At 47.7% G+C, this 12,499-nt stretch overlaps 3 protein-coding genes and 1 long non-coding RNA gene across 8 annotated transcripts; 2 read left to right on the top strand and 2 right to left on the bottom strand.

Annotated features, from left to right (window-relative positions):
• Positions 1–1,052: 1,052 nt before the first annotated feature.
• Positions 1,053–12,180, bottom strand: LOC6604155 (adenosine deaminase 2-A). Of its 2 annotated transcripts, none has more exons than XM_026989560.1 (4): positions 12,115–12,180; positions 2,401–3,343; positions 2,157–2,339; positions 1,053–2,085 (listed from the first exon to the last, which is right to left on the bottom strand). In XM_026989560.1, exons 2-4 carry the CDS (start codon positions 3,250–3,252, stop codon positions 1,459–1,461), a joined length of 1,662 nt encoding a protein of 553 aa, XP_026845361.1. In that variant the 5' UTR covers positions 3,253–3,343; positions 12,115–12,180; the 3' UTR covers positions 1,053–1,458. The 2 variants fall into 2 exon arrangements, with proteins under 2 accessions (XP_026845361.1, XP_026845362.1); XM_026989561.1 differs by having other exon boundaries at positions 2,401–3,339; positions 12,115–12,166.
• LOC6596086 (adenosine deaminase 2) lies at positions 4,048–6,634 on the bottom strand. The gene is made up of 3 exons (XM_026989559.1): positions 5,088–6,634; positions 4,833–5,015; positions 4,048–4,761 (listed from the first exon to the last, which is right to left on the bottom strand). Exons 1-3 carry the CDS (start codon positions 5,994–5,996, stop codon positions 4,135–4,137), a joined length of 1,719 nt encoding a protein of 572 aa, XP_026845360.1. The 5' UTR covers positions 5,997–6,634; the 3' UTR covers positions 4,048–4,134.
• Positions 6,754–8,719, top strand: LOC6596054. Its single transcript, XM_002021202.2, has 2 exons — positions 6,754–8,242; positions 8,607–8,719. Exons 1-2 carry the CDS (start codon positions 6,997–6,999, stop codon positions 8,717–8,719), a joined length of 1,359 nt encoding a protein of 452 aa, XP_002021238.2. The 5' UTR covers positions 6,754–6,996.
• LOC113565982 lies at positions 8,768–10,064 on the top strand. 4 transcript variants are annotated; one of them, XR_003408873.1, is made up of 4 exons: positions 8,768–8,927; positions 8,998–9,467; positions 9,519–9,943; positions 10,051–10,064. It is a non-coding gene; the product is annotated as an uncharacterized LOC113565982 (long non-coding RNA). The 4 variants fall into 4 exon arrangements; XR_003408874.1 differs by lacking the exon at positions 8,768–8,927 and having other exon boundaries at positions 8,957–9,142; positions 9,204–9,467; XR_003408875.1 differs by lacking the exon at positions 8,768–8,927 and having other exon boundaries at positions 8,957–9,142; positions 9,211–9,467.
• Positions 12,181–12,499: the final 319 nt, after the last annotated feature.

The following is a 12,499-nucleotide window of genomic DNA, read 5'->3' on the forward strand; positions in this document are numbered from 1 at the left end:
CTGGCTTGGGCTTTGGGTCGGGCTCTGGTTTTTTATGCATCCGCGCGTCCCCTCAACACCACATTAAATGTGCACGACATCAAATTGATGAGACTGCCGCACTGGCTGGCACTGGCAGATGATATGGCTACGACCCACTCACAACACTCGCCCATCAATTTTATGGCCTCCTACGAACCTGCTGCTGCATCCGCCGTCGACCCATAAAACTTTCCCAGCTCATTACCAGCGCGAGCCAAATCAAAATCGAACCCGGTTTCGTTGCAGGATGCCGGAGGCACCATCACCATCAGCATTACCAGCAGAAGCTGAAGCAGCAGAAGCACCATCAGCAGCCTTTGCCACTAAACAGTGGAACGTAAAATTGAAACATTCGCAGCAGTTGTATGGCTCCCATCCAGAGCTGAGCTCAAAGGGATGTTGGTCGGATGGATGGTTGGATGGATGGATGGCCGGGTGGCTGGGTGGCTGGGTGGGTGGTGACTCAACGACCATATAGCGCATATTCATTAAAATTCGCATCCACTTTGCAGTGCACTCGGCACAGCAGCACACCGAGAGGCAATGAGAGATTTATGCGGGCTAAAACAGGAAAAACCGAGCAGCCTTGACTGCACTACATGAGGCTTCACTTAGCGATGGCATCGTGACTATAAATTGATGATTATGGGCTCAGTCTCAGAGAGAAAGAGAGAGAGAGAATCGTACAGTGCGATATCGTATTAATGGAGGCAACAGAAAGAGAGATACTAAAGCTGCCATAACTAACAGCGAAATATAGCCCTATCTTGAATGGAAACTGATGATTACTTATAATAGATTCTCGGGCATTATATGATATGATTATTAGTTGTATAACTTTCGTGTAGATGTACTAAAGGTTTACTAGTTGGTAGCGCCATGGAATGCATATCAGTGCTGCTCACGTCCCCATCTCCCATCCTCCTCTCCGCCTTGTTGCCGCCTCTCTCATTAGGATTATTGCTCAGCCTTCCTTCGTTTGAGCTGGCAACATAAATTGCATGGACTTTTAGTCGCTGTTCGGGTTCTAGTTCTCGTTTGTATGTCGGCTACGACTAGCAAAAGTTCTTTATTGCGATAGTTTTCTTCTTTGCCACCAAGAGCAGGCCTCACAACCTGGAGAAAACCTCAAAGCGTGGCACACACAATCTCTTTGGTTCGAGTATGTTGGACACAGAGTTGTTAATGGAGAGAGAAAGAGAGATATGTAGAACAGGAAGGAACAGACTTAAGTCTAACTAAAGACTAATCCATAACAATTAGCTTACAACAAACTGACATATGGGATAAAAAAAATTGTATATGGGCATGGCTCTGAATGGATGCAGCTGCAGATGCGGATGGGGATGCAGAAGTGTGTAGGGGGACCGACTAGCGTCGCAGGCCAGAGCTCAGCAGGGAGAATGCGACCAGGAACGCTGCCACCACCCGTGCTAGTCAATCGAGGTGCAGACTGGATGATCCACGGTTCGGGGACTCCTCGTTAACATCCGCAATGAACTGATCCCACTTGGCCTGCCACTTCTCCAGGGCCTCGAACTGCTGCTCTGTCGGCAGAGAGCTATACTGGATGGAGTTGAGGGCCAGCTTCTTGAGCAGCCGCAGATCCGAGTGCTGCGAGGCAATTCCCAGGAAGGCGATGTAAAAGTCGTGCGTCAGAGGCGTGGCCTTCCAGAAGGATGGATCGTCCGAGGAGATCACCACGGGATAGCCATCGGCGAAAAAGGTGGCACAGGGATGGTTCCGGAAGTCGGTGATCAGCTGCAGCACCTGGTTTGAAATGGGATTCACTTCAATGGCCACGTTCAACTTCTTCAGCATATCGAGGACCACCGGATGCTTGACCAGACCAAAGCCATGTCCAATGCGCTTTGTGCCCAGCAGAATGGCATCGATCAGATTCTCATCGACTGAGGAGCCAAACCAGTTCGTCTCGCCGGCATGGAAGTAGAAGTCAATGTCCTCTGGAATCTCCAGCAGTTGATCGATAAACTCGCTGAGCGGTCGTCCCAACTCCTCCTGTCCCACCAGATCGAAGCCAGCTATGAAGTCAGGATATTGGGCCTATCAATGAAGGATGCACAGACTTATGATTAATCCATTCAGCATATATCAAGTGTTTCAGGGGAACTCACCTTGATCTCTTTCAGGGTTTCAATGTAGCTGAGCACGCCTTCGGGATTGGTATTACGAATGGGTGCATAGATCATCCGAGAGCCAATAAAATCGGGATTGTCTTTCTTGAACTTCTCCAGTGTCTCCACATAGATCCTCACCGTGTCCAAAGGGGTGTAAACAGTTCCCTCCAAATCATACAGCTGCAAGTAGACGGGAAAGATTAGAGTACTATGTTCTGGATGATGGCTGAAAAGCACCCACCGTTGGTACCACCGATCTGAATTCCAGGTACTGCACTCCATCGTCGTAGAACTCCTGCAGGGCGTTGTAGTAGTAGTCGCCCCAGGCGGGGGCATACATCACCAGCCCGTCGAGCAGGCTAAAGATGTCCATGAAGGTTGACCAGGCGGCATTGTTGTCCTCGAACTTCTTGGTGGGGTACAGGGTGAGATGCTCCGACAGATACTCGTCCACATTCTCCGCCCCGTACTTCTGTCGCACCTCGGTCAGCAGAGTCCAGTTGCAGTTGTCCTGCGCCTGGGGCTCCGTCTTGGCGAACCGTAGAATGGAGAAGTCGAGGTCGTCCTTCTGCAGACAAGCCCACAGGCTGTCGTAGTATGTCAGCTTGATGATGGACTCCGTGCTGCAGAGGGCCGTGTCGTGGGCGTGCAGGACCGCCCCCTTGGGCATCTTCTTGAGGAAGTGGAAGAGTTGCGTGTCGCGGATACCGTCGAGGACATCAAAGATGTGCTGGGCCGGCTTAAAGAGATGCGGCGTGAGCAGTCCCTCCGTGTACTCGTGCAGCTTGGCGGCCATGATGGTCTCATTGGCCTGGAGCTCGCGTTCCGTCAGCTCCAGGTCGTAGCCCAGGGAGCGAGACTCCTCGTAGCGGAAGAAGGCGTTCCGCAGGGTCTTGTAGGTGTCCGGAGTGGGTCGACTCCTGCCCAGAAGCGCCTCCACATGGGGCGTGTTGCCGTACAATGACATCAGTCTCCGTTCGGCTACATTCTTGTTCCGTGTGCGCGACTCAACCGGATCTGGGCAGACGCACATGAAGAGGCCCACAGCCAGAACAGCGATAAGATTATAATATCTTCGGACAAGCATTCTCATAGTTCGTCTAATCCCGACTAGGTCCGTACTTCGACTGATGTCTGGTGGCACTTAAGAAGCTCCGATTTCAGTTTCGATGCCCCCACGCTATCTGAAATGATTGGGTGGCCCATTCAATATTTGGCATTATCTTTGATTTAACACGCGTTCAACCGGATTTCACTGCGATAAGGATAGGGAGGAGTGGGACGCATTCCCACCAGGTTGGTAACCGACTTAATCGCAGCCAATCTGGCATCTTGATTTACGAGTGAACACAGATAAGATTGCATAACCATACTCGCAGCCCTGGCCATAGTTAAGCCCTGGCATTCGAATTCGAGTACCTTCTACTTGGCTATGCTATGAGTTTATTGAGCCGTTTAACGAGCCGGAAGCCATACGAGCCAACAAGTGCAAGGAAAACTACCAGAAAAAAGCTCTTTGCTTTTATATATACCCTCATTGGACCTCAAAACTCTCTCAATTCCTTTAGAATTCATTAAAAAACCAAGTGCAAATTTTAAATTTACGTTTTGTAGCACTTATCGGTTGCAAAATTTTGCAACACTACAATTTGGCCACTAAAAAATGCAGTTCTTCCATTTATCTTGAAGCTTCAAAATATTCTGAATTTCAGAAATCATTAATAATTCTCAACTGGCGATTCAATGAAGATTTCGATTGAAATTGTTGAGCACTTATATGCAGGACGCATAATTATACAACACTACTTGCAACTGGCAACTTTGGCCTATAAAAGTCATCAAAGGAATTCTGTACTCTTTCAAGGAAAGAATCCGACTTAACAAATAGTTTAATAGCCGGAAAATTACTCATCAAATTTAATTCATCTAGCCAAAACCCTAGTCAAAAGTACACGACATGTCAAGTGTCAGAGTATCACGAAGAATCTTCGATTGGCGCGATGTTGGTCTGGTTCACAAACTCTTTGATCCACCTGTTCCAGCTGCAGCTCCACTGGTTTATGGCCGACGTCCGCTCCGTGCAGCTTAGGGAGCTGTACAGGAAGGAGTTCAGGGCCAACTGCTTGAGCAGGCGAATATTACCGCGCCCACTGACAATGCCCACAAAGGCCACGTAGAAGTCGTCGGTGAGGGGGGCTGCGTCCCAGAAATGGGGATAATCGGAGCCCATAACGATGGGGTAGCCTGCAGCTAGCAAATACGCTGCCGGATGCTCGCGGAAATCTTGGATATACTGCATATAGTGGTTAGAGAGCGGACACAATTCTACGGCCACCTGCATGTGGCGCATGGTCCGCAAGAGTTCTGGATGTTGGGGGATGTTGAGGGCATGCCCGATCCTCTTGCTGCCCAGAAGCACTGCGTCGATGAGATTCGCATGTGGTTTGGTCATGTCCGGGCAGCGGGACTCGCCTGCCTGGAAGTAGAAGTCAATCTCGTCGCCAATATGCAGGAGCTGTGTGGCCTCGCCCAGTCCTGGCATCGTGCACTCGTCGCCGAACGTGTTCAGATCGAGGCCGGCAAATAGATCGGGAAAGTGGGCCTGATGTGAGAGCAGAGAGGGACGATTAGAGGCGGGCGGATCCCCAGAGGATTAAAAGGCGAAGTACGGACCTTCAGTAGGCGGGCATTTTCCACATACTGATCCATGCGGCTATCATTCAAGTCCCTGGCCGGCGTATATATTATCTTGATGCCAATGAAGTCGGGGTAGGTGGACATGAACATTTTCGTTATGGTAACGATCGAACTGACTGTGTCCAGAATGGTGAAGTTAGTGCCCTTCAGGTCGTACAACTGGGGGAAGGGCGGATAATGGGGGAGTTAATCAGGATACCAGTACCAGCACGATCATTATTCTTCACTCACAAGTGGCAGGGAAGAGCGCAGCTCCACATAGTGGACGCCATCGCTATAGAAATCCTCGAGCATTCGGAACAGGAAGCTCGACCAGAGGGGCTGGAACGTGACCAGGCCATGGATGAGGCGATGGCTCCGGCGCATGTGGCAGGCCAGCTCTGCAGAGTTCTTGTAGCCACCCTCCCGGAGCGAGAGACCCTCCTTGAGCATCTCCTCGTAGCGGTCTCGCCACTCGAACGTGTGGTAGTTGCTCATCAGCATCCAGATGCATTTGTAGTCGTCCGCAGACGGACGAATGTGGGGAAAGACGTTGGAGAACCGAAAGTTCTCGAACACGTGGTCCATGCCGACACAGACCCACAGGTCGTCGCGGTACGTGAGCTCGATGAGAATTTCAAGCTTCATCATGCCGGCATCATGGATGTGGAGCAGTCCGCCCTTTGGCATGCTCTTGAGCATACCATACAGATCCGTCTCACTGATCTTGTGGTCTTTGAGGAACTGCGGCGTGTTCGAAGAGTAGTTCACCCACAAGCGTTGCACCTCCATGTCCGCCTGCTTGACTAGCCGGGCATTGGCCATCTCTTCGAGGGGACTCAGGTTCAGCTTGCCCCCCACTTGCATCCGTTGCTCCTTTGCCACCATGCTGTGGTGCTTCCGGGCAAAGAGCTCCTCGGGAGTGGCCTGTAAGTCTTTTAAGGGCGTAAGAAAAAACATGGCCACCCCCAACATGGTGAATGCGGCAAACAAAGCCAACGAAATGGCTGCGTTGAAGCACACGGTGTCATATTTGAGAGTGCTCCGCAGCCGGGGGTTTGGGGGTAGCTCCCCCGCAACGTCCAGGCGGATCACTCTTGCCGCCAGCGGAGAATCATGGGAATGGTGCTCTCCATTCTGGTATAACCCTCTGGTATCCATTTTTATTGAATTTTGTAAAATTTTGTTTCTGCTCCTTCAAATTCTATAATCCAAAATGTACTATATTTTCCAGCTCATGTTCGGCTCTGACTCACAAACCAACACCCACTTAACAGATACGACCAGGCAGTTTTTGGTTTTTTCAACGGCACTGTATGAGTGTCCAAAGATCCGCCTTATCAATGGGTTTCCAGCGACAGCTCTTTGTTTACGGCGCTCAGATAATGGCTGGCCTGCGATCTATTGTGATTTGTTATCCCCCACCCAATGATTTGCCACACTCGAAATAGTTGAACTCTGGCTCCTCCGCCCCCCACTGAGCCACCTTGGCCTTGGACACATGTGCAGTTGGAGTTATCGGGGAGGGTACTCGTATTAAAAATAGCCCAACTCTTGGCTGTCTCTCTCGCTCAATGTCTCTGGGTATCTGTCCCGCTCTCTGGCAGAGAAAGAGAGAGAGAGAGACAGAGAGACAGCGAGGCAGGGAGTGGAAATGTGAAACCCGTATCGGTTTTGTCAGCTAGGGGTTGCACTTATGCTCGAATTGGAGTCGCCACCACGGCTAGCAGGAGACGAGGCATGGCACTCAGCGGGCAACAAACAGTGGTGTGAGAGTGGTAGGCCATGGGAAAATATGAGATTGAAAATATCATTCGACCTGTTTGGGCTGCCTTGTGTATTTTAGAGGAATAAAATATACGTATATTATATACATAGATAAATACTTCTTCTTTACACAACTCGTTCCACTGTGCAATCTGTTTGCCACAAGATCTGCGCAATCACGAGTGGAAGTGGATGATTTCATGTCCATACCCATGTCCATGTGCGGCATGTTTCTGTTGGTGGTGTTGGTGTCGATGTCGATGTCGATGTCGCCTTGCACTCAGTGCAATCGCACGCACTGCAACCCAACGGGCGGCGGTGGCACAGCTGCGATTTCAGGGCCTCGCTGAGGGCGACACTGATTCGCGACAAGGGTTCAGACAGCGGCGGCACAATGCGGCACGCGCTTCCGCCCGCTCCTCTCAGTTCGGAGAGTCGACTCAGCGAGGAAAGTAGCACCAGTATGCGACTGAGGAGCAGCAGACAGACAGTGCGAGTATTTGGTACAGCAGAGAGTCACCAAGCTGTAAAAGGAGTCAACGATTGCCCAACCCTCACAGAACTCAACGACGACTGCCTGCTGCTAATATGCGAGCGGCTCTCCATTGACGACCAATGGAGTCTCCTGCAGCTGGACGAGCGCCTGGGCCAGCTGGTGCTACGGATCTGGTGTCGCAAATATGCCCAGCACTTCGACTGTGGCCGGGAGCAGCTATTAAAGCGTCTAAGCGCCAAAGAGCAGAGTCAACTCCTGCATCTGCTGAGTTCACGGACGAGGGCGCTTTTCAACCTGAATGGCAGCAGCGGTGGCTGTCGGCAGTGGCTCAACCGGAAACGGAAATGCTTGGCCCACATGCAGAGGATGAGCTTTGTGGAGAGCGGGGCATGGGTGCTGCATCGATTGCCGGCAATCTGCCCCAATTTGGTGCACCTGCAGCTGGGCTTGGGCGAAGGAATAACACCGGTGGATCTCCACTTGCTCTTCGGACAGCTGAAACACTTGCGGGTGCTTGAGCTGCAGCCGGGATGGAGCTGCCCTCGCCCCTGGACGGACATCAAATATGGAGAAACGTTGGAATCCCTGAAGTTGCCGGCGTGCCTGGTGCGTGCCACGGCTACGGAGATAATGCGACTACCCCGACTGCGCCGGTTGACGGGTTTCCTCTGCCACAAGCACACGGATGATGACAAAGCAAATGCCGTTGGCAGCGAGGCAGCCGGCGCCACCATCTCGGCCTGCCTCAAGGCATTACAGGACAGTAGAGGACCTGGAAATGGACACGGACACGGACACGGACACGAACCCCCTGCCTGTCAAATTGTGGGACTCCATTTGCAGTGTCAACTCGATTCGAGCCTCCTACGTCTCATGGTGGAAGCGGGCTCAGGGGACACCTTCCGCCTGCATCGCTTTGCTTGGCACTCGCAGCTGACGGTGCACTATGATGTTTCGGATGGTAGCATCAAGTGGCTGCCACAGCAGCCGCGAGCCGCGCATGCCCTGCTCCCCTTCCTCGCCGACCAGGCGGACAGTCTGCGTGAATTGGATTTCACGCGGAATGTACATGCCACGACCACGTTCCTCTCACTACTGAGGGAGCAGCAGAAGCAGCAGCAGCAGCGGCTGGGTTACGGCTACCGTGAGTTTTCCGTTTGGCATGATGCCTGCCCCAGGATGACAGCTACGACACCGCACTCAGATCCGGATAGAGATACAGACGCGGATACGGATACGGATGCGGAGCAGACAAACGATTTGGCCTTTGTCACGTTGGAATTGCAGCACTTGTCTAATGAACAACGGATACGGGCACGGGAGAGATGACAGGGATGAGGCAGATTGCTAAGGCTTGCAAATCAAATGTATTCTCTCTCTGCCTGGAAATGTGCTATGAACATCCTGTTAAAGTGCATTTACAATAAGTAATAGTGCCATAAAATCTGTTGTAAATACATATTCAAATAAATCCATACCAAATCTTTTAAATAATATTATTTCATTAGTTAGGCTAAAGCTATTGGCCATTTCAGGACGATCCTTTGATCGATATGTAAATCAGAACAACGGACAGATCGAAAAAAAGAAATACCATCTAAATGTCAAGCCCTACCTGTAATTTTTAAACATTCATGCAAGCTGGGATTTTAATGTCTCTACGAGTATTCAAAAAAGTTAGTACACACAAAGTTCACAAGAAAATTCTCAGTTAATATCGATGAAATTTTTCTTTCCGTTTTCATCAATCAAAGCAAAATTTATTTTGTTATACCCGACCTGCATTCGAAAGAATCATTTGTGCTGTTCTCAGGAGCGAACGACTCTATGTAAGTAGACGATCCTCTGTGGAGGATTCTTCATAGCTCTCCTGAACTGACAACCACATCCCTTGCTTAGCCGCCAGTTGGTTGAAATAGTTGTTTAATGGAACAACTCGATGGATACAACCGACATAACGCAGCCTAGTTTTTTAAACGCCGTTCAATCGTTTACCTTCGAGAAGAGCCGGAAGCATCAGAGGCAGTCCTCCATGGATCGAACTGTGAGTATCTTTGGATTATCCAAAAGACTTGCGAATATTACTCTCCAATAATCCATTAAAGTGCCAAGGTCAAGAAGGACTTTTGTAACGATGTCATAGAGCAGACCCTCAGATGGAGCGGGAGCTTCAACGATTATGCCTGTGATATCGCTTTCGCCGGACCAATGCCTCAGAAGATGGGCCTTGTTGTTCCCATCACATGCTAGAGGCCATCCGGTGGTGAATCGATTATGAATGGGAGAAGATCGGCAATAATTATAAGAGTAGGAACTCTATGGAAACGGAAATATTTGCACGGAACAGAGGAACGCGGCCGCCACCAAAGGTAAGTGCTCCAGGAAGTGCTGTGCCGTTTGTAGATTGTATCTCCACCCAGACCTCCACCCAGAGGCCCTCGATATCAACAGATGACTGTGACTGAACTTAAAGAACGGCGCACAAATAGGTTTGGTCGTATGCTCAGGTCTAGCTCGCCGGATGGTCGGGGTTCTTCCTCACCTAATTGTACTATCGTACTCCTCTACATTTATATAGTGGACTTTATGGAAAACTGTAAGTGATTATACAAAACAAAGTACACTGAAATGCTGATGGCGCCGACACGAGAAATGAAAAGCCCTACTGAACTCGTTCTATTTGGAGGGGACCTAGATGTTGATTGTCCCTCTATTCTGTACCCACCCTACCATGACAATGACTTCGAGTTCCTGCATTGTCCCTTGATCCTGGCTCGGATACGCGACCGACCATTTTTATGATTTCAAAGATTCATTTCAATTCACATTGATTCATTAATATAAGGTAAGACTTCAACTTCAATAGGCAGCTTAGGACAACTTCCCTTCAACATTGGGTATGTTACCACGTGCACGGCACTAACATGAGAACATACCTTCTTTTGCTTCCAGCTTATATATGGGGAAATATGTGTATATGGTTCCGAATAGCACTATATTAATTAAGGAATTAAGGATCTTTCCGTTTTCCTTACTCTCATAATTATTGCGAATCTCCTCCCGTAATCGATTCGCAACTGGATGGCCTCCAACATGAAGATAGGACTAACACGGTCTTTCTTCTCAGGCATTTATCCGGCAAAGGCGATTTCAAAGTCATATTCGTTAAAGTTCTCGCTCCAAATGATGGTCTGCTCCTCGACATATTTACAACAGTTCATTTTGCCGTGGCATCGAAGAACACTGCATTCAGATTCGGTGAGTTTTTATTATGAAGTAGCGATAAACATTGAAAATGTATGTATGTAACCAACTGCCACAGATAGAAGCCGATTCGAATGGGAATGTCAATGCATTCGAGTCAAATTTCGTTAATTACAGCATCCGCATGACCGTTTATTCGGGCACAACGGATCCGAAGCCGTAGCAGTCCTCGAATGATTGGATCTTCATAGTAAACTTGCAATTACAAATGTACAAAAATGCAATGAATTGCATTGAATCGAATGAATAAAAGACGAGCGCTCTTTTATTTGAATTATCCCTTATCTGAGAACTACATAAATACCAGTACTGTATTGCCGCATCGATGTGGTATTTTAATTTGATTGTGAAGTAGTCACCCTAACAATTTAGCGGTTGGACGGGGAAATAAGAACTATAGAACAAGCCCATTTGCAATATGTATGTATGTATCAGGCTCATAACCGTATACGATTAACACGTTTGATCGATAAGTATATCTACAAAGTCACCACATCATCTTATTCCATGCGTCAGAGCCTTCCGAAATACTTTTATCGCCCCTATTTATGGACTCCTGACCGAATAAGTAAGCAAATCCAAGTCGTAAATTGAATATTTCGTAATTTCAATTTCAATTTGCAACCAAAATTTATATGAATCCAGACATTTGTGTACCAAAGTTAGCTTTGGCTGAAATCTTATTTTTTTGGGAAGGCCTATTGAAAGAAAATATTTAGCCAAACATAGCCATATGGGGTGGCTACAAATAGAATCCAGTCCAGCATCAATAAACAAATGTGTGTTCCGTCTTATTTTCTGGATTTATTTTGCCAATTAAAGTTCAAGGCCATGGTTGAGGTGGCTGCAAGTGCAAAACGGATGTTCGAAATTGCATCTGCAGTTCCAATACCTACATATGTTCCTATGTTTAAATGCTCTTCCCAGTATCATACTTTTCTCTTGCACATGCCGCAAAGATACTATTGCCGCGTTTACTCATATGTATTACTCTATATGTATTACTCCCTTTATCGGATCGGAAATGATTCCTCCTCTGCTTTGATGGTTATAATCATAGCCCCCTCGTGAAGGAAGGGTAACAAAATGGAACAAGCAGCGGGAGAGGAGAACATACTCCAATGTATGTATGTTTATCTGGGAGTGTGAATAATTTTCTTAAGAGAGACACAACTGGTGATATATATTTAAGAGAGAGAAGATAAGTGAAATCAGCTGTCGGGCCACCACTCAATTGTTCAAACAAAGACCCGCTCGCCCGCTCTCTCTTTTCCATTCACTTCACGGGCGGACTCTTAAACCAATTTGCACCCACAAAAAAATAGTTTATATATGTACATATAGTTATATAGTTAACTAAATAATATTAAATTGGCTATTAATTTAAAATGGCAACTAGTTTGCTCTTTGCTTTTGTTGTTACCGTCAATGGGGTCTGAATGGGTAATACATATTCATAAATATTTTTGCTGAATATGCATAAATGAATCAATTATGCGACTTTTACTACCAACTGCGTTTTTTTTTTGTCGCTATTACTGTTTTCTGTATTTTGTTTTTTGTTTTCTGCTTATATTAAATAGCACTTAATTCGTTAAATCAATTTGTTTGTAGTTGTACTTAATTAGCATTATTTAATTGTCTCCTTTTTTATGCATTATCCGGTTGAGCGCACAAATCTCTTTTTTAAGCGGATCATTTAATACAGAAATATTTAATTTGTTATGTTTTCTGAACGAACAAATAAGTTACCGCAAACAAAGTCGCACAAACAGTTCAACAGCTCCTGCTCCGAGAATTTTCTGACCGCGATCTACACGGCAACGTCAGTCCAAAGACTGATCCCAAAGAACCGGAGAGGCCTCCCTTGCACTGAAAGGCCAGGCAGCGACGTCGACGTCGACGCCAGTGTCAGACTCCCGACCGTTGGTTGGCTCGCCCATAGTGGCAGTAAACAGTTTTCATACCCTATACCCTGTACTGGTACTGGACAAGGGTTTATTGGACTGAAAAGATGTGTCCGAGCGATTTACTGTAACAAATTAGATAGCTGTAAACAAGTATATTTTATTCATAGAAAACGGATAGCACTATGGGGACGGGAAAAAATTACTATAAGCTAGGGCTGATTCATTAT

Source organism: Drosophila persimilis, unplaced genomic scaffold, assembly GCF_003286085.1.
Source record: "Drosophila persimilis strain 14011-0111.01,24,50 unplaced genomic scaffold, DperRS2 tig00000431-arrow-pilon, whole genome shotgun sequence".
Lineage (NCBI taxonomy): Eukaryota > Metazoa > Arthropoda > Insecta > Diptera > Drosophilidae > Drosophila > Drosophila persimilis.

Excerpts from the sequence above, each read along its gene's own strand:
- LOC6604155 (XM_026989560.1), bottom strand. The coding sequence starts at position 3,252 with ATGAGAATGCTTGTCCGAAGATATTATAATCTTATCGCTGTTCTGGCT. Across the intron at positions 2,340-2,400 it reads TCAGATCGGTGGTACCAACG|CTGTATGATTTGGAGGGAAC; the intron begins GTGGGTGCTTTT and ends GTCTACTTGCAG. Across the intron at positions 2,086-2,156 it reads AAACCCTGAAAGAGATCAAG|GCCCAATATCCTGACTTCAT; the intron begins GTGAGTTCCCCT and ends CTTCATTGATAG.
- LOC6596086 (XM_026989559.1), bottom strand. The coding sequence starts at position 5,996 with ATGGATACCAGAGGGTTATACCAGAATGGAGAGCACCATTCCCATGAT. Across the intron at positions 5,016-5,087 it reads TGCGCTCTTCCCTGCCACTT|TTGTACGACCTGAAGGGCAC; the intron begins GTGAGTGAAGAA and ends CCCTTCCCCCAG. Across the intron at positions 4,762-4,832 it reads AAAATGCCCGCCTACTGAAG|GCCCACTTTCCCGATCTATT; the intron begins GTCCGTACTTCG and ends CTCTCACATCAG.
- LOC6596054 (XM_002021202.2), top strand. The coding sequence starts at position 6,997 with ATGCGGCACGCGCTTCCGCCCGCTCCTCTCAGTTCGGAGAGTCGACTC. Across the intron at positions 8,243-8,606 it reads GCGGCTGGGTTACGGCTACC|TTAGGCTAAAGCTATTGGCC; the intron begins GTGAGTTTTCCG and ends TTATTTCATTAG.